We start from the raw sequence: 21,778 nt of genomic DNA on the forward strand, positions 1-21,778 counted from the left end.
GTCATGAGTGGCAAGGCCCATGGATGGGCACAGCCGGGGCGGGAGCAGAGGCCTGTTCCAGGGCTGGGGGGTGGCCCACGCTGGCTCAACACCCACGGTTGGCGGTGGAGCCAGCATTTCTCACCCAACCAGAGCTGACATCTGAAGAGAAAAGGGCATCTCCAGATATAACAAAGAGAAATTCGCAGCCTCATGTTTATAATGTGATTACAGGTTACAAATGCCTTCCTTTCCACCTAGATGTCAGTCAGTCAGCTTTAAACACTTGCTTCTAAAGGGCAAATTGAGAATTCTGTTCCCTCAAAGACAGAATAAGCGCAGCTTTTCCCAGTACATTGTGAAGACAGGGGCCCTGCTGGCCGGTGCAGAAAGGCTGCCTAGCACTACAGGGGCAACAGAAACAACCACAAACATGGTGAGAAAAGGACAGCAGGTGAATGGGAAATGCTAGTCCCTAGGCACATCTGTGTTGGTTGTATATGAAACTGGAATACACACGCCAAGCTCAGGAAACATGGCCAGAAACCCACAATGGGAGTAAAACTGGAAAAGACGGCCCCATGCAGAAGCTTAAAGGGTGGAGTCTGGCTGGTTTAAGAGAATGGGACTAGTTAGCCTCATGAGAAACAACGATTTGGTTATTTCTCATCGTGCCACACTTTGAAAGAGAAATTGTAACGACACAGGCCAAGAGCAGGAAAAAGAAAATCCATTAGGGGGGTATGGGTACAGGACCAGCTAACACCGTAACCCTATACACGGAGGGCCTGGTAATAGAAGAACAGTCTCGCAACTGCTTTCCCTCCTGTTCGTGTTCACGGTAACAGCTGGATACATACTAATTGCAAGAAGTGAAAGAAAGAGGCTGAAGTTTAAAAGCAGGCATGCTGTAATCAGTCTCTCGCCAGCACAATTTCAGACCCAAGTGTGCTGTGCCGCCTAGCAGGTCTATTTTAAACGTACACTCACAGTTCCTCGTTGGTGTGGATGGCTTCGTGCTGTTCTCTTCTTCCAGGTGCATTGCTTCTGTCCATCGAGAGATGGTTTAACGGCGGGTTCTCAGCCTCAGTGCTGTGGACATGGGGATTGGATCACTCTCTGCCGTAGAGACTGCCCTGTGCACTGTGGGATGCGGTCTCTGCCCACCAGGTGCCAGGAGCACCCCCCTCCCCAAGCCATGGCAACCAAAAGCGTCTCCAGGCATTGTCAGATGTTCCCTGGAGGGCACGATCACCCCCAGTTGAGAATCACTGGGATAAACTAATAAGGAATGGCTTTCTCTTCCGTCCTCGACCCCACTCCCAAACATCTCTACCCAGGGCCGGGAACTTACATGAGACACCTCCTAATCCACCGGACTTCCCTCTTGTTCTCAGTGGCCTTCGGTAATACTTTTGACTTGCAAGACTATTAGTCATTCAGAACAGTGCTCCTACTACCCTTGAAGAGAAAGTCCTTTCAGCTAAATTTTGGGAGGAGGGAGGAAAAGAAGCAGGTAAATTTCCCTTTAGAGACATTTGTCTGTTTTAGTCTATGGGAGGTTTCAGACAGAATTCTGCACATCCAGGGTCTCTGTGAATTAGAGGGGGGATTGGGTACTTGAAACTCACCTCCCCACCCCCTCCCTTTGCCACATTTTTACAAATGAAGAAAGGGGCCAGAAGGGGAAATGACTTGCTCAAGGTCATACATATTCCTAATCCTCCTTTTCTTTTTTTTTTTTAAACATCTTTATTGGAGTATAATTGCTTTACAATGATGTGTTAGTTGCTGCTGTATAACAAAGTGAACCAGCTATACATATACATACATCCCCATATCCCCTCCCTCTTGCGCCTCCCTCCCACGCTCCCTATCCCACCCCTCTAGGTGGACACAAAGCGCCGAGCTGATCCCCCTGTGCTATGCGGCTGCTCCCCACTAGCTATCTATTTTACATTTGGTCGTGTATATATGTCCATGCCACTCTCTCGCTTCGTCCCAGCTTACCCTTCCCCCTCCCCGTGTCCTCAAGTCCATTCTCTATGTCTGCATCTTTATTCCTGTCCTGCCCCTAATCCTCCTTTTCTGAGGACATAGGCCAATATGATTCTTCTTTGCCCAACATGCCTGAAGAGCTTCGGTCTCTAAACACGGATAACTTGCAGTGCTTCACAAGCGACAGTTTTGGCCAAACCATGCCAGTTCAGGAATGCAGATTTTATAAATGATAGAATACTGCAACCAGTTAGTGCAAACAAACATTTATTGTGAAATATTCATCCTACCCTTTATTAGGTATTACATCATCAAAGCACTTTGTGGCAATGAAAATAGCTTTTTTACCCCTCTGATTCACCCAATATTCCATTAAAGCTGCAAAAAATGTGCAATCTGCTTGAAAAATAGGTTGCTCTTATTTACTCATTTGTGAAAAGTCAAAAATTAAAAAAGAAAATGAAACTTGCTTACAGGGCCTCTAGAGCCAATTTGCCTTCCCGCTTCCCAGCTACTCCCCAAAATAATTAACAAAGATAATTTGTTTTAAATGCCTTTTTATAAAACCAATGCACCTTTCCCCATATTATAATCATAAAAATTTTAAAAAGCCATTATTTACTTTCTTGGAAAAAAGGTGGCCAGCCGTTGTTTTTTGATTGGGAGCATGTGTATTTCCTGGGAGTTCATTTTCTTTAACTTTATGCTCCGGTTTTTGACGGGTTTCCTAAGGGGCTCCGTGTTTCCCATGGACTCTTCTCCTGGGCTGTTGATGTCATAGCCCTGAAGCATGGAGTCTTCTCTTTTGAAGGAGAAGTTTTTGGTGGACACCCCCGAGAGGCCTTTGATCTTGCCACAGAAGATGGTAGGCACAGTGTCTTCCACGGAGACGATCACCTTGGCCGCCTGGGACTCGCTCACAATCTCAATGTTATTTTCAGCCTTGACCTCACCGCTGGGCTGGCTGGGCGGCTCGGCGGCGGCGTCGCTGCTGCCCATGTGACTAACCATCACGGCTGAGGCCTCGTGGGGCGTGGCGGGGGCAAAGGGCACTTCCGTGCCACTGGGAAGTTTCTCCATCACAGTGTGACCTGGGCTGTCCACTGACCCGCTGCTGTCATACAATGTCTCAGGGGGAGGCTCAGATTTCCGGTGGGCTGCCAGTGACAGGTCTAGGGCTGCATCTTCCTGGCACATCGGGGGACTGACTTCGCCAGCCTTGAGCCAGGGCACCGACTTCATGGAGAGATCCAGGGCCTCGTTCTCACTCCCCATCTTGATGACGGTGTGGCGGCCGAGCTGGAAGTACTCCCTCGGCGGGAGGAGGTCGAAGGGCTTCAGTTCCTCCTTCTGGAGAGGGGTCTGGGTGCCTTTGAAGGGGTGTAGGCCGAAGGAAGATGGTGGCTTTCGGAAGCTGGGGCTGAACTTGGATTCAGGACTCTGAGGCACTGGGATGGGGATGGGGATGGGGACCGGCACAGGCAAGGGGACGATCACAGGGTAGGGAACCAAGAGGGTGGCCGGCGGGACCAGGGGGGACAAGGGGGAGTTAAAGGGCTGGGGGGGCACAGGGGCGTATCCCGGAGGAGGCTGACAGGGTGGAGGGCCGAGAGCGCCCTGCGAAGGAAACAAATTCTGGAGCACGGCTTCGAAGGGCAACGTGGGCTCCTGCGGCTGGCTGGGGATCCTCAGGTCCAGGAGCTGGGGCTGGCCCTCGGGGTCCTCGGCTCCCTGGAAGAGGTTGTTGTGGATGGCGCTGGAGGAGCACGGGGCCTCCTGTGGCAGGACCAGAGGGGAGTTGAGGTGCTGGAAGACGTGCTGCTCCAGCACCACCGGCAGCTGCACGGGGCCCTGTGTGGTCATGACGTAAGTGGCGTTGCCGTTAGGGTTGAGCTCTGGCGCGGAGCTGCCCTCCACCTGCATGTGAATGGGCATCACCACCGGACTCTCCCCGAGGCACAGGGGCTGCAGCACGGTGGCCGCTACCTTCAGAGCCATGCCGCTCTGGGACTCAGCCGGGGGGTTCAGAATGGACGGGGCCGGCACGGTCACCAGGGCCTTCTTTACCAGGTCGGTGGAGTTGATGTTCCAGGCCTCAGTGGTGATCAGCTGGGCCATGCCATTCTCCAGTCTGTTATTGGTCAAGGCAGGGGAGGAGTCGGTCATGTCCATGGAGAGGTTCTGGGACTGCAGATCGTCCATCACTCAGCTCTGATGCCACTCGGCCTGCAACACAGAACACACCATATGAATCTTCCTTCCGAGACTATTTATAATTGCCTTGAGAGCTCTCTCTACATCTTTTAAAAGTTTCCACATCTTAGTTAACCGGGGAGCACACCCATCTCTCTGTGTATACATACATGTTACAGATATTTCCTAATATATACGAACACACCCATACGATCAGCTGTGCGTGGACAGCCCCAATTTAACAGACGATTAAACTATAAACACAGATGATGTAATGACTAAATAGCCAAGTGAGGTTAAACAGAGTATTGTGAAGCCGAATACTCACTCAGCTTATATGTTTAGCCTGCAACAAACACAAAGTTTCATTCCACGTTGTTCTATCGGACAGTTAAGATAATGCGGGGATTGGACTTGTTCAAATTCAAATATGCAGCAAAGACTTACTTTCCTTTAAGAAAAAAAATAGAACCCTGTCACTTTAGAATACTGTATGAAGTTGGAAGGGGGCCATCCCAGTTATGGAAAGCATTTAAAAAACTCTTTGTAGCAGCAATAATTCTTCCAAAAGAGGCTTGATGAGAGGAACAGCAGTGTATTTATACAAGGCTCATTACAGTTGTCTCCCTCCAACCAGTGACACCCCCTTTCCTCCAGTAATAGGAAAAGCCACTCCGAGGAGCAAGGTGAAGACAGAATAACTTGCACGAATGCTCATTGGGTCCAGCGTCACTTTCCCCATTCCGTCTGTCTGACCCGTGACCCGTCTCTCCTAACTTCTAGCTGTCAAGAGGAACAGATGTTGATGAATCTAGGGCTGGGGAAATGGAAACCCTGTTGGAAACAAACATCCTCAAAGGTGAGATATACTTTCTTGATGTCCGCGGCACCACTGGCCACCTCCTGAGAAGCCAAAGAAGCCCAGCGCCGGTGCTTCCTGGAGGAAGCAGGGCTGCAGCTGCGATATGGCTCTCCATGGAAACGCGTCCATATTTAGCCTTGTTACCATGGAGAAGGCAGGCACCATGTCTAACTCGGGGATCTGTGCAGCCCTGGAGTCTGGTTGGGCTCAATAATAATTCAATAATCCTCAGTCTTGCTGGGCAGGCCTTGGGCAACTCCGATTCTTGACCTCACCTGTCTGAGCTGTCTAGACTTTCGTCCTGTGGTCAACTTGTCCTTCTCTCCTCACCCCGAAATTACCAACACAACCTCCAAAACAAGAGAGGCGGCCCAGCACACCATGGGATTAGAAGTGAACAAATGAGGCCTCACTACAGGAAGGCAGCTTTAAGAAATGAACAACTCTGTGACACTTCCGGACAATCACAACGTGTCAAATGCACAGAACGAGGAGAGGACAAGCGGAAGGATGCTGTGCAAACAACGCTATGGAGAAGGAATGGTGAGGGATGCCCTCGGCAGGGCACACTGCGGAGCCTCTGAGGGAGGGCACCAGAGCCCAGCTCCATAGGGGCAGGGTGCGCTCCAGAAATGATCACGAAGTGGCCCAGCGTGGTGGCCAATGATGCCCTTGGGGCAGAGTAGGGAGGAAGTCTGTCCCCAGCGAGGCTGAGGGGGCTTGCCCCAGCTGAAGGGCCTGGTTTTTCCTGAGAGGAGTGCTCCCTGATTCAGCCCAGAAAATGCCATGCCTCCAATACACCATTCATTCATTCTTCCATGCATTCATTCATCCATCCGACCTATCAATTTGCTGAATGCCTACTGCCTGCCCAACGCTTTGCTGGGGGCTGGAGATGCTGTCATGATCCTGGAGATGCTCCTGCTTTCACGGGGATTAGAGCCTACTGGGGGTGCATGCCGTTGATCGGACAGAGACTGGCGAGCATGAGAAGGCCTCAGAGTGAAGCCAGGAGGCGCATCAGCCTCGGCAGGACAGAGCTCTGTCGGCCACTCACGGACAGCCCTTCGAAGGCCCTGAGCACCCAGGGCCTCCTCCAGAAGGGTCGCCCTGCCCCTCACAGTGGCCAGAACTCAGGGCGGGGTGGCAAAAGGCTGAAGGGAAGCTTGGGCGGGGCTGGTGAGGACAAGGACGTCAGCGGTCAGAGAAGGCACCCACGGCCACCCATCTGAGTGGCTTCTGAGGGCCTGTGAGGCAGGTCACCAGAAGAAGTCATGTTCTGTGTTTCCCGCGGGTTTGGGATTATCCAGCTGTGAGGCTGCTTTCTCATAACAGGCTACACGTGTCCGCCTTCCAAACGTGGCGGCCTCCCTCCCTCCCTGCCTCCCTCAACCCGCCCTCACGTCGCCGAGCGCGGGACGGCAGACGTCTCAGCGCCTCCCCCACCTGCTCCTGGCACACACCTTCAGCTCCGGCGGCGGCTCGCATCTCCTCCCGCGCAGCCTCACTCCTCTCCCTGCCTGGCCCCGGTTCCAGGACTGCGAATCCTCCAGAGCCTTCCCGCTCAGAGTATGCGGAGGCCATCCTGCCAGGTGAGGGTGCCTCCCACAGGGCCCTGCTCCTCCCACAGGGGGCGCTCAGTGGCTTTAAACTCTTGCCATCAGACCCCTTGCCGGGGCCTCAAGCCTCTGGGAACAGGGCCGGGGCCAGATGGGATGCGGGACAGGCCAGGATGCAGGTGGCGGTGCGCGGCATCTCAGGGGCCAAGGGCCGAACTATCACCCCTGCCTCCTCCCACATGACAGCTTTGGACCTGCCTGATGACTGAGCCAAGCAGGCCCGGGAAGCAGCCCCAGTCCCTCACCTAGGGGCCTGCTGAGACGCCGCCTGCCGGTCCCCACCGGGGACTGAGCACCCGCTCCCCATCAGGTACCACGCGGGGCCCAGGACTACACTGCCTTCGTCAAGCACCCTCCCGCCTCCCGGGGGCTCTTCCCCTCTTTCGCCTTTCTCCTCCTCCCCTCCTTCACCCTGACAGCAGGCACCCCGACTCTGCGTCAGCAGTTGGGGGGCCGGAGTGGGTGTCACTGTTGTAGGAGCCGGTGCTGGAAGCCCCAGGGACGCCCTGAGGATGACAACCAGCTCGTGAGATGAGGGCTCACAGGGCAAGTCCCTGTCCCTGAAGACAAGCCAGAAGCCAGATGCTGACTGGAGAGGCCGTGTCACAGAAGCCACCACGTAATGCTCAAGCAGAGGGCGTGCCATTTCTTCAGAGGTGACAGGGAGCCTTTTGTTTGGGTTTTTCAAAATACTGTTTGCAAATGGATTTAAATGAGATCGGCCATCCATTTGGCCTGCACCTGTTACCCCTGGGGGTATGGGGCGGGGCGTAAAGGGAGGGGAAGTGGGTGATCTGGATCTGCGGTTGCTGGAGACCCTCGCTCTCTTGGCCCGTGGCCAGTTGCCTACGTGCCCCCCAGATGGAGACTCTGGGGAGAAGCCTCAGGGCACAGAGCAGCTGCGGAGGTGAGGAAGGACGGTCTGGGGCAGCAATTGGGCTCAGAGACCCCTGTGGGGTCACAAAATTGCCACCTGAACCCCTTGTCTAACTATCACGAAGATCTAAGGATACCAGAGGCACGTTGTCCCTAGGATCTGCCCCTCAGCTTGGAGCCCTCTCGGGCCTTGACCTTCACCCAGCCAACTCCTGCTCACCTGTCAGACTCTGGAGTCTCATCCTCTGAGATCTCCCCCAACCCCACTGAGCTCCCACAGGACCCCAACTTACCTTGTCTAGTCCTGACCCTCTCCCTCATACTGTCATTGCCAGTATGAGAAACAACTTTCTCACTTGCTCATCTTTATATCCGTAGCTGGTGAATCCTTTCAGAAAGGAGGGCATGAATGAGTATCTAGGCCTTTCGCAACCTGGTGTTCTCATAACCAGCGTCTTGTCACATTTATAGAATCATGGCATATCAAGACTGGCAGGGACATTAAAGCTGACATCTCTATCCTCTTCCCGATCTTTTTTACAGATGAGGAAACCGTGACCCAGGGAGGCTGAATAAAACTCGCCGGAGGCCAGTTATCACAGAGGTCACCATGCTCTTGTTGTGGAGAGAGCAGAGGGTCAGGCCCACGGGTGCCACGGAGGGGAACATGGCAGGCACCCCCCTTCACCAGCCAGGGGGGACTCCAATGACGAGACAGTAGGTGCGAAAGCACTTTGTGGACAGGGAAGAGTCTGACAGGGTGACCTGTGAATGGATTCATCCTCGGGTCCCGTGTTTCTCTGACACACACAGACAAAGAAAACCAAAGCAAAGCGGCACGTGTGCCGTTTTCCTGACAAGGAGTTACATTCGTGAAGAAGCCAACCTGGGGCCCAACTCCCAGGCAGTCGGTCAGTGACCCGCCCCACATCTGCACCCCACTGGGTGCCCTGCAAGCCGGGCCTGCCTCTCAGGCCTCCTGCCTCCAGAGCGTTGCACAAAGGACTCAATTTACCTTACAGGCTTCCATACAGATTGACATTGTTTTGACGAGGATTCATTTATAGCTTAATTTCAAAAGTGAAAACAGTTGACCACTCAGATAATTTAGACTATTCTCTAGGTCGTAGAGTCCATCTATTTCCCTGTTGTGGGCATTTAACACCTAATCTCTCTCTCCCTCTCTACACACACACACACACATACACTCTCACACACTCACCCTAATACCCTCAGCTACACCCTAAATGATCCCATGGGGACCCCCTGAGGAGCCCACACCAACTCCAACTGAAGGAAGTTCAGAATGGGACTGCGAACCCCGCTCTAACCCAGGACAGGGCCCCCGAGACCGCCTCACGCACAGCTTGATTTCTGAGCTGGGAACTTGGACAAAAGCCCTGGGGGCATGCCAGGAGCCCTATATCACCTTCTAGAGAGGGGCTTGATTTTGTACTGTGAATTGAGAGCATTTTCACCACAGAAACAACTATCAAGACGACCACAAGGCCCCTGGTCTGCAGCGCCAAGCGCCCCTGAGGAAATGCTTGAGGACTCGGTTCCTAGGTCTGGTGGGCAGGGTCACCTCGTGGTGACGCAAGCCAGGGGCCACTGGCTGCTTGGGAGCCCTGTGAGGACCCTGGGACCACTGGAGTGAGGTCACAGGGAAGTGAGCTCAGCCTCAGGGGAAGCAGTCTTAGTGATCTGGGCAGATTCCACCTCCAGGACCTGGATGCTCTAGGGCGGGCCGTTCTGGAGTCCCCTGGTTCCGATCCTGGGGACACCCCCTTCAGCCCGAACAGCCTGCAGACGTGACCTGCCCTCCTCTTCCCCTGAAGTCAGCCTCACCTAGATATTTTATCAAGATAAATTTCTTCCTCTAAGACATTCATTTTCGGGACTTCCCTGGTGGCGCAGTGGTTAAGAATCCGCCTGCCAACGCAGGAGACACGCGTTCGAACCCTGGTCCGGGAAGACCCCACATGCCGCGGGGCAACTAAGCCCGTGCGCCACAACTACTGAGCCTGTGAGCCATAACTACTGAGCCCGTGAGCCATAACTACTGAGCCCTCATGCCTAGAGCCCGTGCTCCACAACTACTGAGCCTGTGCTCTAGAGCCCACGAGCCACAACTCCTGAGCCCGCGAGCCATAACTACTGAAGCCCGCATGCCTACATCCCAAGCTCCACAACAAAAGAAGCCACCGCAATGAGAAGCCCGCGCACTGCAACAAAGAGCAGCCCCCGCTCGCCGCAACTGGAGAAAGCCCGCGCACAGCAGCCAAAAATAAATAAATAAAAATAAATAAATTTATTTTGAAAAAAAGACATCCATTTTCTAAAAATATATCCTGATACTATGTGTTTTCCAACTGTAAAATATCAACAGCTTTGGTTTTTATGGAGCCTGTAGGCAGCCATCATTTTTTCAGGTCAGAATTGGATCGTCCATGTCCTTGGAGTGGCAGCAGCATTACCTGAGAGCCTGCTAAAAATGCAGAGTCTCGAGCCCCACCCCAGACCACCTGAATCAGCACCTGCATCTCGACAAGCTCCCGGGATGATCTGTGTGCACGTTCACATCTGACAAGTGCTGGCTTACCTCTGGTTCTCAACTTGGCTACACATTAGAATCACCCGGGAGCTTTAAAAAATACTGATGCCTGGGTCCCACCACCAAGACTCTGACTTAATTGGTCTGGGGTACAGCCGGGGCATTGGGGTTTTGAAAAATTCCCTAGGTGACTCTACTGTGCAGTCAGAATGGCCTTAATCCAAAGGCCAGAGAACAAGGCACCTGGTCAGCCAACCTTCTTCTTAGTGGCTGATCTTGCTTCTTACTTCACAGAAAAGATTAAAGCCATCAAGTCCGGAATTCCCTCAACTTCCACCCTGGCCATCACAGAGTCTTCCCATGTGCCCCCGCCCCCGGGAAAAAGTGAGGTGTCACTCCTTCTTGCAAGGCTGACTTCCCAGAGACCTCTGTAAGCATCCTCCCCCTCCCAACTGCACCCTATTCTAAATCTATTTCTTGCTTTCAATCCAGCACTTAAAACTACACCCTCGGACTTCCCTGGTGGCGCAGTGGTTGAGAATCTGCCTGCCAATGCAGGGGACGCAGGTTCGAGCCCTGGTCTGGGAAGATCCCACATGCCGCGGAGCAACTAGTCCCGTGAGCCACAACTACTGAGCCTGCGCGTCTGGAGCCTGTGCTCCGCAACAAGAGAGGCCGCGATAGTGAGAGGCCCGCGCACCGCGATGAAGAGTGGCCCCCGCTTGCCGCAACTAGAGAAAGCCCTCGCGCAGAAATGAGGACCCAACACAGCCAAAAATAAATAAATTAATTAATTAATTAAAAAAAAATTCTAAAAAAAAAAACTACACCCTCAATGATCAACCTAATTCTGTATAAAAATCACCAGCCACTTACTATGAGTGAAATGAGCAAAGCATAACTTTCATCCTTTAATACAACGTGGATATGGTTTCACCATTCAGGACCTGATATGCACTAAATATCTAAGAAGTAATTCCAACTGGGTAAAAAAATGGTTTTGCTCTCCCCACAGGGTGTAATAATCATCAATTACTTGCCCCAGTGATTAAATTTTCTGAGCTTCAAACATCAGCACAGGGCGTTTCTACTGAAGCTGTGAACATAATTATCACATGAATGTATTCCCAAATTGGCTACAATACGGAGAATACACAAAATAGTCACCTGGCTTACAGCTGATTGCCTTTTACACGCAGAGGTCTACACGGCCCTCCAAAAGGACTATGACCGCCCAGGTTAGCTTTGGGAATGAGTTCCCCAACATGTTACTTCATTTATTAAAACAGTGGTGGCCATGCAGCTCGTGACTGAGTCTCACCTTCGGGAAGGTGGGCAGCGGCCGTGGGGAGTTCTGCCAGAGAGGACTGAGTGCAAATCTTAGCTCTGATGTGATGTGATATTGGTGAAAATGGGAGCTGTGAGACAATCAGGCAGAGGAAGCAGCGAGCCTGAGCATCGTAAACTGGCCATTGACACCAGGGCACTCCCAGGCCTTCCCGGCGAGCAGGGTAAAGTCGTCATAAAACTTATTTATGTCCATTTTACCATCTCATCCTTTTTATTCCCATTTTTCTATTTTATGGCATATGTAATAAATAAATACAGGAAGACATATATAACTTAACAATGTGTATGTGTTGAGGGGGTGTTCAATTCCTTCTTTTTTTTCTGATAGGAGTGCAAGCATGAAAAAGTTGAAACTCGGCAGGAGAGACAGAGCTTCCAAGGCCCAGCGAGACTTCCAAGGGTCCCCCCTGCCTGAACGAGTCTTGGGGTCACTGGCCCAGGCCACCCCTCACATTCTGCAGAGCAGGAAGCTGAGGTTCAGAGGTTGAGTGAGGCTCAGAGGTTGTAGCGTGCAAGACTCTCAGACCTGTGCTCCTCCAAAAGCACAGTCCCTCAGCCATTGCCTTGGGTTCAAATTTCACTTGAGTCAAAGGGGTCCCCTGCTACGTCTGTATCCCTTAACCAGAGTGCAACACCAAAGTATGTGGGATGGTCTGATTCAACCATCAAACTGTCAAATAGAGTTTGATGGGTGAGGAGCTTGATAAAAAAGATGAAATAAACCCTCGAGTCCATGATACCTAATAGACAAGAAATTGAAATAGAAGTAAAAGATGAGATTCAAGACACACACACACACACACACACACACACACACACACACACGAGCTCTTTGTGACTGGGGTAAAGTCATTTTGTGTCCCTGGGACTCAGTTTCCTCTTCTGTAACCTGCGGTACTGCCCCCCTCTCTCATGGTGGGGTGGAAAGTTAACTCAGGCCTCCCACGAGTGAGTGGTGCCTGCCGGGAAGGAGTCAAACCCGGCCTTCTAGGAATTGCTGCGGGTCCTGAGGGATGGGGAGGTGTGGGAATTCAAGAGACTTGGACGGAAGAGGGAAAGGGCACAAGGGGGTGGGGGGAGGGCAGAATGGGGGCGGGTCTTTCTAGGCCACTCCCATGACCCCCGAGAAGACTCCATTCCCTATCCTCCCAACTCCAAAGCCCACAGCGTGGGTGAGGGGAGCAGCTCGGAGGGAGGGACCAGGAATGGTGAAGAGGGAAAGGTTAGAGAAAGGAGGCAGGCTCCTTTGGGAGTTCTGGTTCATCTTTAAACCAGGCCAAGGGAGAAGAGAAGGCCAAAAGGAGGGGAGAAGGTAAGAAGACCTCTTCGGCTTCAGTCAGAGCATGGTTTATCTCTCTTGGGACTCAACTTCCAGAGCAGGGCAGTGTCTGTGGGGTGAAGACATCACAGCGCTGTCGAGAACCCACGATGTGCCAAACGTCCCTACGACGTGGTAGGATTCCACCAGGGCACAGGAGGGATCTGGGGGTCTGGCTGTGGAGGGTGCCACGCGGTTGCCCTGGTTCCTTTCTGGCCCAGGAGGAGACTGTCAGATGTCTTTGCATTTCCGATCTCATTTTACACTCCCAAGTACCTCCAGCCTGCCCACAGAGGACCTATGGCGGCCCTTGGGCTGCAGGCCCGGGTGCGGCGCCGGAATAGAGAACTAGGTTCACGTCCACTCATGTATGTATTCTTTCAAAAGCTATCCGAGTACCTTTACCGCGTGCCAGGCGCGCATCTCCTAGTCCTCCGCCCTGAGGCTGCTTTCTCCACAGGCTCACTGTCTTCTCTCTCAGCTCAATTCCCCAAGGATTAACCAACTGATACTCTCCCAGGGCGATCTGCTTCTAACAGGGCTCCCTCAAGGTGCACAGTTCTTGCAGAGGTAAAGGAGTAAGTCTCTAAAAGAATGCCAGTCCCTAGACAGCAATGGGAAGAGATGTCAGTGCGAGGACCCCTCTAAGGTAGAGGAGAAATGCTTACTGTCCAGAGAGGGTTGCCCCTGAAACTAAGAGGAAAGAAGCACCCTCCTCAAGTCTTGGTGAGCCCAGGGGAAGGGGAGAGACACAGATCAGAATCACCAGAGAAAATCATAAAGAACTGCTGGTGGTGGCAGGGGACACTCACCCGGATGTGGGCTGTGAGAGCCCAGGAGTGTCCACCCCTGCACTCGGCCAAGGTCCCAGAGCCTTAAGCTGGACACACAGCACCCGAACACCCTCAGGTGCTGGTGCCGGAGTGGCCATCTCGTGCAGGAGCACAGGTCATGTTCAAGATCTCTCGCCAGGGTCTATCATCTTAAAAAGCTATGGTGTTTGGAGATTTTTCTGGCAATAAAGAAACCTCTTAAATAAGGAACAAAGAGGGAAAAAAACCTGCTCCTGGAAGAGAAAATACTTCTAATTAGATTGAGATACAAAGGTTAAATTTTTGTTCTGGGAAAAGGACTGTTTATAATCCCGTGTCATTAGCAGGACATTTTCCAGAGACTAGTGTGCCAGAAATAGACCCTCCGAGGGGTCACTGGAAGGAAGGGGTGCAGATTTGCGAGGTGCAAAGGACTGGAGTTCAGATTTTCCCTTTATCCTAATGCACATGAGCCCCTCACCAACTCTCGGCATGAAAACTGTGCCAGCCTCACCTGGGCACTGCCCCGCGCCCCCCACTCCCGAGAGTGGTCAGAAGTACAAGCTTCGAACTCAGACAGGCCTAGGTTCAAATTTCAGCTCTGCCTAACTTTGCTAGCTGTGTGACCTTGGGCAAGTTAGTTCTAAGCCTCAGTTTCCCTCTGTGCAAAATGGAGCTTAAAAAAACCTGGGGTGGGGGAAGACCTGGAGTGGTTGTAAGGATGAAAGGAAATAATCAGTGTAAAGTACCTGGCACAGGGCCTGGCACTTAGAAAGCTCCCAATAAAACACGGCTAGGGCTTCCCTGGTAGCACAGTGGTTAAGAATCTGCCTGCCAATGCAGGGGACACGGGTTCGAGCCCTGGTCCGGGAAGATCCCACATGCCGCGGAGCAACTGAGCCCATGCGCCACAACTACTGAGCCTGCGCTCTAGAGCCCGTGAGCCACAACTACTGAGCCCGCATGCCACAACTACTGAAGCCCGCGCGCCTAGAGCCCGTGCTTCGCAACAAGAGAAGCCACCGCAATGGGAAGCCCTCACACCGCAACGAAGAGTAGCCCCCGCTCGCTGCAACTAGAGAAAGCCTGCGTGCAGCAACGAAGACCCAACGCAGCCAAAAAAAAAAAGTTGGTGATAATGTTAAAAATAACATGGCTAACATCATCATCACCACTACTGCCACCATCGTCATCACCACTGTCATCGTCTTCAGCTTCATCATCATCATTCTCACTGTCATAGCCATCATATCATCACCATCATTACTGTCACCTTGTCACTAGCATCACTGTCGTCATTATCAGATCCACTGCCTATATTTCCTCTCAGCGTCTTAAGTAGCATTACAAATGCTCCCAATGGGTTTGTACATTCAGTTTCTGAGTTAAAACCCTGTTTGTTCAGAGGTTCGTTTTAAAATCAGCTGCTAGGAACTGGGAAGGCATTTACCATAGAATTAATATTACATCTGATGGCGAGGTTTCCACAAAAACTCACTTAACCCCCAGCATAGCTGAAATGTTGAACATTTGCAGTGAAAATAGAAAACAACACTGTTGCCCTACAGGAAATGAAAGACAATGGGAAAACAATTCAATAAATACAAAAATCTACTTCTCATTCAGGCTGAGAGGCTGGGAGAGAAAGAAGAGGTGGCCAGAGCCTTTTGTGTCTGGAAAATGGACTCATGAGCATTTGTAAAGTTCCAAAGTGATCGCTGATTGGCTGTGATGTGTAATTTCACTTCAGAACCTACAGTTTTCTTTCTCCGTGACAGAAGGGCCTAAATAGCTCTCCTCTCCTGCCTAGCTGCAAGATTAGGGGCATTTTCTCAAAAACAAGGGAGGGGTGGAAGAGGAGAGGAATTGGGTAAGGACAAGAGGGAGAGAGAAAGCAGAGGAATTGTCTGAGATAACTGGGCAAGAGTTGAAGGAAAGAAGGTTGCTCAGCTGGAAGAGAGAAAACCGAGAAACTGAGGAAAGCTGTGAGAAAAACGCTGAATGAGCTTTATTCAGCTGCCCAAAAGGGATCGCTGTTGAGCTACAACCACTTGGCTGCTGTGCAGCGTGGTGGAGGGAGAGGCGGGAGTGGAGCTTCCCAGTAGAATGAGGGAAAATAGGAAATTGTTCACCAGCACTAGAGGTACATGAGAAAGGTGACCCAAATTCGGGGAAAGCTTCTCCCATGCTTTGAAAACCACCAAGCACATTCACTTATGACTTGAGTTGTCAGTCGTAGAAAACAACATAGATTAGTCTTCTTTTGGTGCCTGATCTTTGTCTTTGCCTACCTCTCACCCCCTCCTTGGGCAGTCAGAATTGGGTTTCCTCTATCAAAATTGGGTTTTCCAAAATGGAGCTGATAAACTCATTCTCAATGAGGTCTATGACTAATAGGTTCAAGAATTATGTTTCCTTTATTGGTATAATAAACTTAATTCAGTCAGTGATAATGTTATGGACAAAGAAATGAAATCCTAATTGAGCGATTTCAGACACCAACCAAAGGGAGAAATCTTACTTATCTTGAAATCCCTCCATAGAGATGAGAGCCTACAGCTATGACCAAGTTTGCTGGCTCCATTAAAAGGCACTTGACGTGCAAAAAGGGGATGGGACATGGCCTCAGCCTTTAAGCCTTCAGAGCTTACAGAGGAAGTGAATGCGAGTCAATTCTTCATTCCCTCCTGGACTCAATCAACAAACATTTGCTGTTCACATATCAGGAACCACATGAGTACGTGGCTACCGGGTCCAGAGGTTTTAGCAGTATCTGGAACTGTCTTCACAGGGCCCTGTTACTGAACTGGCTACCTCCCCCAGCTCTGGTCCCTGTCTTACCAGGTTTCTCTGCAGAGGTTAGGGGTCTCAAAGGACTGCACCCCCATGCACACATGCTACTGCAATGTCACAGCCACGGTGGAAGCCTAACGACCACCAACTGTGGCAGGCACGGTAAGGAGGGGGAGGGGAAAGCTGTTGGGTTTTGATGATCCCAATTGGCTCCTTATCTTAGTTTGGGCTTCTCCACAGACTGGCTTGACTGCAAGAAGTTTCTTTGGCAGAAGATCTAGAAAACACCAGCAGAGAAGTGAAGCACTGAGACTTGGAAAGGAAGGAAGCCAACTTATCAAGTTAGTTACCACCGCGGGCAACTGGGGCTCAGCTGCACAGGTAACGCTGGGAGACAGTGGAGAACACCTGCCTGGGAGTTGGGGCATTTATTCACCAACCCCCATCCATCAGACGTCAAGGGCTGCTCCTGGACGATGTGTTAATTCCTTGGCACTTCCAGCCAGCCCAGCACGCGGGCCTAGTGCACTCCTGAGACTAAGGAAAAAAAGCCTGAGGGAAAACCACAGGTATTTTCAGTGAGCAGCCTTTGGAGTATAGGGGTCACTCTGAGAGGGCATGGGGACAGGATGTCAACCATGTCCGCTACACCAGCCATGCCCTGGAAAGTTCTGGTGCTTATCATGTGACGACCCAAATGTCACCAATTCAGACCACCATGACCAGGTGTTTCCCCAACTGGTGGCACTTTCCATGACCCCTGTGAAGAAGACACTCTGTTATGGTAACAATCTCCAAGCCACAGAGGAATCTGCTAGAAGTGTGCCTTGAGATCTCATAAGGAGCCAGGCACAGGACGAGGCCAGAGGCAGCTCCCTTCCAAAAGCAAAATGTTCCAGAGATGCTCAGCTGGGCTAATGTGCTCCTTTGCTAGAATATAATTTGGGCCCTCAAGAAAGTTCTTTTAATCATATTTGTGCTGGCTAGAACGCAAGATGTTCCTGGGATGAGTCATAGAGGGAGTTTCTCTTCTAGTGATCTTGTGTTCCAACTCAGGGCCCAAAAAACAATAAATAAACAAATGCCACTTCACTTCATCAGCTGCATACCGCCTAAAAATAATAATAATAGTAACCTCGACCTGAGAAGTACGCAGACAATGCAGGAAGAGGGCGGAGAGTGCTTGTCTTTTCAACAGGGAGCCTTCTTTCTGGAATTCTGTTTTGTCAGAAGCACCCCTCTGCCTGGAGACAAGCTCTCTCAAGAACAGAACAAGGCACTCTGCAGAATCTTTGGGTTGGTGAGTCTTTGGAAATTCTAGAAAGGCACTCTATCTTAAAGCAAGTATCGGGGTTGCGGCTAACATAGCATAAACAATGCAAGGGTGCTGTATGGGGAGGAAAGGCTGCAGTGTAACATCTGGCTAGTTGACGATGAAGATTATAGGTGTTATTTCCTATTTTCTTTCGGGGAAGAGTTCTGGAACGTGTGTTCACACACACACATGCATACACCCCACGGTGGGCAAGCAGGAATGAGTCTGCCTGTCGTCCCTCTAACACTCGAGGTGGTCCCCAAACCAGGATCCATGATAATTCTCCTTTGTCCTCACCTGCTCCACCGCTGAGTTCCACTCATTAAACCTTTACTCCCAGAAGTGACAACGTGAACTGGGTCTTGCCACGGGGGCAGGATTTCAGGAGAGGAGATGGTGGAATGAGCGGGGTGGGCAGTCCAGAAGCAGGAGGAAAGGCACAAGAGGAAAGGTGTGGAGCCTGGGGCCCGGGGCTGGGGAGGGCCTGAGGGAGAGACAGGGTGCTGTGAACATGAGAGGCATGTCGGGCTCCTCCAGAGGGGTTTAAAAGTTGCCCTTCGGCAATGAACCCATGCGCCAAAGGATTGCCGACTCAACCAACGCAATTTTGATGTTTCCACAGGCCCTGCTGAACAGAAGGTCATGATTCAGTCATGAGACCATTAGATAGGGAGGAAAAGAGTGAGTAGATTAATTTGGGGGACTTTGCTAGCTCTCCCCTCCCCCTCACACAGGCACAAACACACACACACACACACACACACACTCACAAGTTGAGAATAATAAGCTATTTACTAAGCATTTGCTTATTATGTGCCAGGCGCCCTGCTAGGCGTTTCACATTCATTTTCTCATCCACTTTCTCAGCAGCCCCAGCAGATCAGTACCACCTTGGTTTGAATTGGTTTGTTCACTTTTCTTTTTCCCCCACAAACTGAGGAAGGCAGGTCTGGGGGATGGGGGGGATGGGGGGGAGGGGAAGAGAGGGCCCCACGTGGGGGGCTGCTGAGGGTGGCGAAGGGGGAGTGTCTTCTTGCCTCTGGCCAGAGCCTAGAACTCCCTGGCCTGCTGCTGCCCCTGCAGCAGGCCTCCACCTGAGCTCCCCGCTCCACCACCGCCCCTGCACCAGCCACCCCTGGCCCCTGAAGGACAACGCTCTCTTCCGAAACCTCAACGAATCCCAGGTAACGGTTCATTCCCACCCTTCCCAGAAAAGTATGTCATCTGTGGCCAACTGGCCAGCTGTTCGCCATACCCACCTCTTCATCTGCCTGGACTACGTTTCCCAGCCTCCCTTGCAGTTTGGTGTGGCCATGCCCCTGAGTTCTAGCAAACAGAATGTGGGTGGAAGTGATGCACAGCACTTCCAGGACTGGCTCCTACAAACCTTCCATACACGATGCCCCAACCTCTTTCCCCTCCCCTCAGCTTGATGCACAGGGACCTCCTGGAAGCCACCTGATGGAGACAGTGGAGCCACAAGATGGAATCTGCACACCTGACTCATGGCTTGGTGGAGGGCGACCGGCCATCGGGAACATCCACTTTGGGCTTTATGTGAGGAAGGAATAAACTTCTGTTGTACCTGAGCCGCAATACACATTCTACTTGCAGAACAGCAGCTAGCATCACCTTACCTGACACCGTGCTTCCCAGGACGGCTCTGTGCACAGCGAGTGCTGGGGGCAGGCAGACTTGCAGCCTCCGAGCAACTCGAGCCCCACTGGCTGAAAACCAGAACGGCAGGAGCCGCCCAAGTGCTCAGAGCCCAGTTCTGAGCCTCCACGTGCAAACTTTTCTGCACTAAAAGCACTGACTCCCTTGGCTGTTCTTCCTGACTTGAATCAATTTATGAACATGGGTTCGGGACCATTCTTTGCTTGGTTCCTGCATAAGTCTCCACTGAAAGAGTCCATTTCCTTGGCATTCACAGAGCTGGCAGGGTCGGGAGAGGCCAGGGGGAGTGGAGCTACCATCAGAGAGCAGAGAAGGCCAGCCTTTTAGCAGCCTTCCGCCCTGGAGACCCCCAGGGGCCCACCCGTGCGAGTGGGTAGGGGTGTGGGAGGGAGAAGCAGCGGGGCCCTGGCTCAATGCAGGCAAACAGACCCAGGAAGCTGGCGGGCCTGGCATCTGGCCAGAGGAAGCTGCTAGGACCATAACACCCCCTTCCCTCTTATGTACTCTCTGATGCTTTGCTGGTTTGAAGAGCAGGGAGGCCTGGGACTTCTGCCCTTTCCCCAGCCACACGGGATTCTTTAGAGGAAAGGTCCCTGTGGATCTTCCTTTCGGGGGGTCCACCATCCAAGCTTCAAGGGGCTCAGCCAGCTTTCCCTTGGTGCCCTACATCATTGATTGTCCGGGCAAAGACTGCCCTTTCCAAAGTATCCTCCCCTCCACCAAACACTGATGTTTCACTACTAGCAAGCTCTTGTGCGATGTTTGACATTACCGCCCTCTTGCTGGGTTTCTCTCCAAAATACCCATCCGTCTAAAGACTCTGGGGCATTGCCACACTGGAGCAAACTGATCAGAATACTTTCTACACGGTGCGGGCACCCTCACCTACAGTGGGACATTTCCTGCCCGCGACTTAAGTGAAGCCCTAACGCAGCCAGCCAGCCAGCGCTGTCATCAACACACTCCCCCGGGGTTGTGGGGAGGTGTCAGCTCAAGTTCAGACCAGGGAGGCCCAACCCTGGGCTGCTACCGGAGGAGTTCTAGTTAGCCCTTCATCTCTAGCAATACTCGAAGCTTGGCGAGCAGAGCAGAGGGGATATTAGAAATGCTCTTTTGGTGGTAAAATGGGTGGCTTGCTAATTAGCGTGATGACTGTTAGAAATGGGTAAAATTAGTGATAGTCAAGATACACAGATTGATTAAAGTATTTGAGAGGCGCTCCCCAGCCTTGTATGGGTAGGGTTGGAGAAGTCAGGAAAGCTGTAACCAGCACCCCCAGGGATGGTTCTGATGCTCGCCACCTAAGTGGTCCCATGCCTGGCAACTGGTTTTGGAGGATTTCCAGTTGCCTAGGCCAACTACAAGGTAAGAAATTGGAAATGTCATATCCCCGTTGAGTGGAGCTTTCATACCATGTGTGATCACAGAAGCTGAAAAGACAGCAGGATTGTGAACTGGCCTGTGCCTGCTGGCTACTTAAAGCTTAGATTCTCAGCGTCTGTGTGTGAGTGCGCGCGTGGGGCACGATCTGTCCCCCTGCGGTTGTCACGGTGGCATTCTAAGCTCCCCTTGCGGGAGCCCCTCCCTCCTCCACTCCGACTCCTGGTCTGCCTCTTGCTTTGTCCTGCCTTCCCCCGCTGGGGCTCTGGCCTTGAGCTTGCCCTGCGGCAGTCTGTAGACAGCCCTCAGGGCTGGAAAGACTCTGCTTCAGGGACAGGGATGACAAGCAGAGACCTCCTCACCATAAAAATGTAACACTTTGCTTCCCCTCCACAGGACCTTTTCAGTGTCTGAGCTGGCACTGACTGACATGCTTGAAAATTCTTAAAAATGTCCTTTAAAAGAAAAACCTAAAGGATCATATCACATCCATTAGAATGACTAAAATAAAAAAGACCGTAACACCAAAAGTTGGTGAGGATATGGAGCAACTGGAACGCTCCTACACTGTTGGTAAAATGGCACAGCCACTTTGGAGAACTGTCTGGCAGTTTCTAATGAGGTTAAACAACTGCCCATCCTCAGGCTGAGCAATTCCACTCTGAGGTATCCTCCCAAGAGAAATGGAAACATATATTCACAAAAGACTTGTATACAGATGTTCATAGCAGTCTGGTCATAAGAGCCACAAACTGGAAAACAACCCAAATGTCTGTCAACAGGTGAATGGATAAACACAATGGGCAACACCCACACGGTGGACCTCTACTTGGCAATAAAAAGCAGAGAACTCCTGCCACAAGCAATGACATCGATGTTTCGAAAACACTGTGTTGAGCAAAAGAAGCCAGATACAAAAGTGTACATGCTACAAGAGTTCATTGACACAATTCAAAAGCAAGCCAAAAAATGTATAATGATAGGAATCAGAAAGTGGTTGCTCTGGGGAGTGGGGAGGGGGAAGGACTTTCCTGGGGTGATGGAAATTTTTA

General features: G+C 51.6%; 1 protein-coding gene across 7 annotated transcripts in view; it reads right to left on the reverse strand.

Annotated features, from left to right (window-relative positions):
- Positions 1–1,954: 1,954 nt before the first annotated feature.
- Positions 1,955–21,778, reverse strand: part of RAI2 (retinoic acid induced 2) — a 402,411-nt gene continuing 382,587 nt past the window's right edge. For 5 of the 7 annotated variants that reach the window (XM_061178091.1, XM_061178093.1, XM_061178090.1 and 2 more), the window contains one exon: positions 1,956–4,203. In XM_061178091.1, the coding sequence (XP_061034074.1) occupies positions 2,596–4,179 (1,584 nt within the window). In that variant the 5' untranslated portion in view covers positions 4,180–4,203 and the 3' untranslated portion in view covers positions 1,956–2,595. Of the gene's footprint in view, positions 4,204–21,778 lie in introns of all 7 variants that reach the window. The other 2 variants (XM_061178094.1, XM_061178089.1) reach the window with 2 other exon arrangements.

This window comes from Eubalaena glacialis, chromosome X, assembly GCF_028564815.1.
Source record: "Eubalaena glacialis isolate mEubGla1 chromosome X, mEubGla1.1.hap2.+ XY, whole genome shotgun sequence".
Taxonomy (NCBI): Eukaryota; Metazoa; Chordata; class Mammalia; order Artiodactyla; family Balaenidae; genus Eubalaena; species Eubalaena glacialis.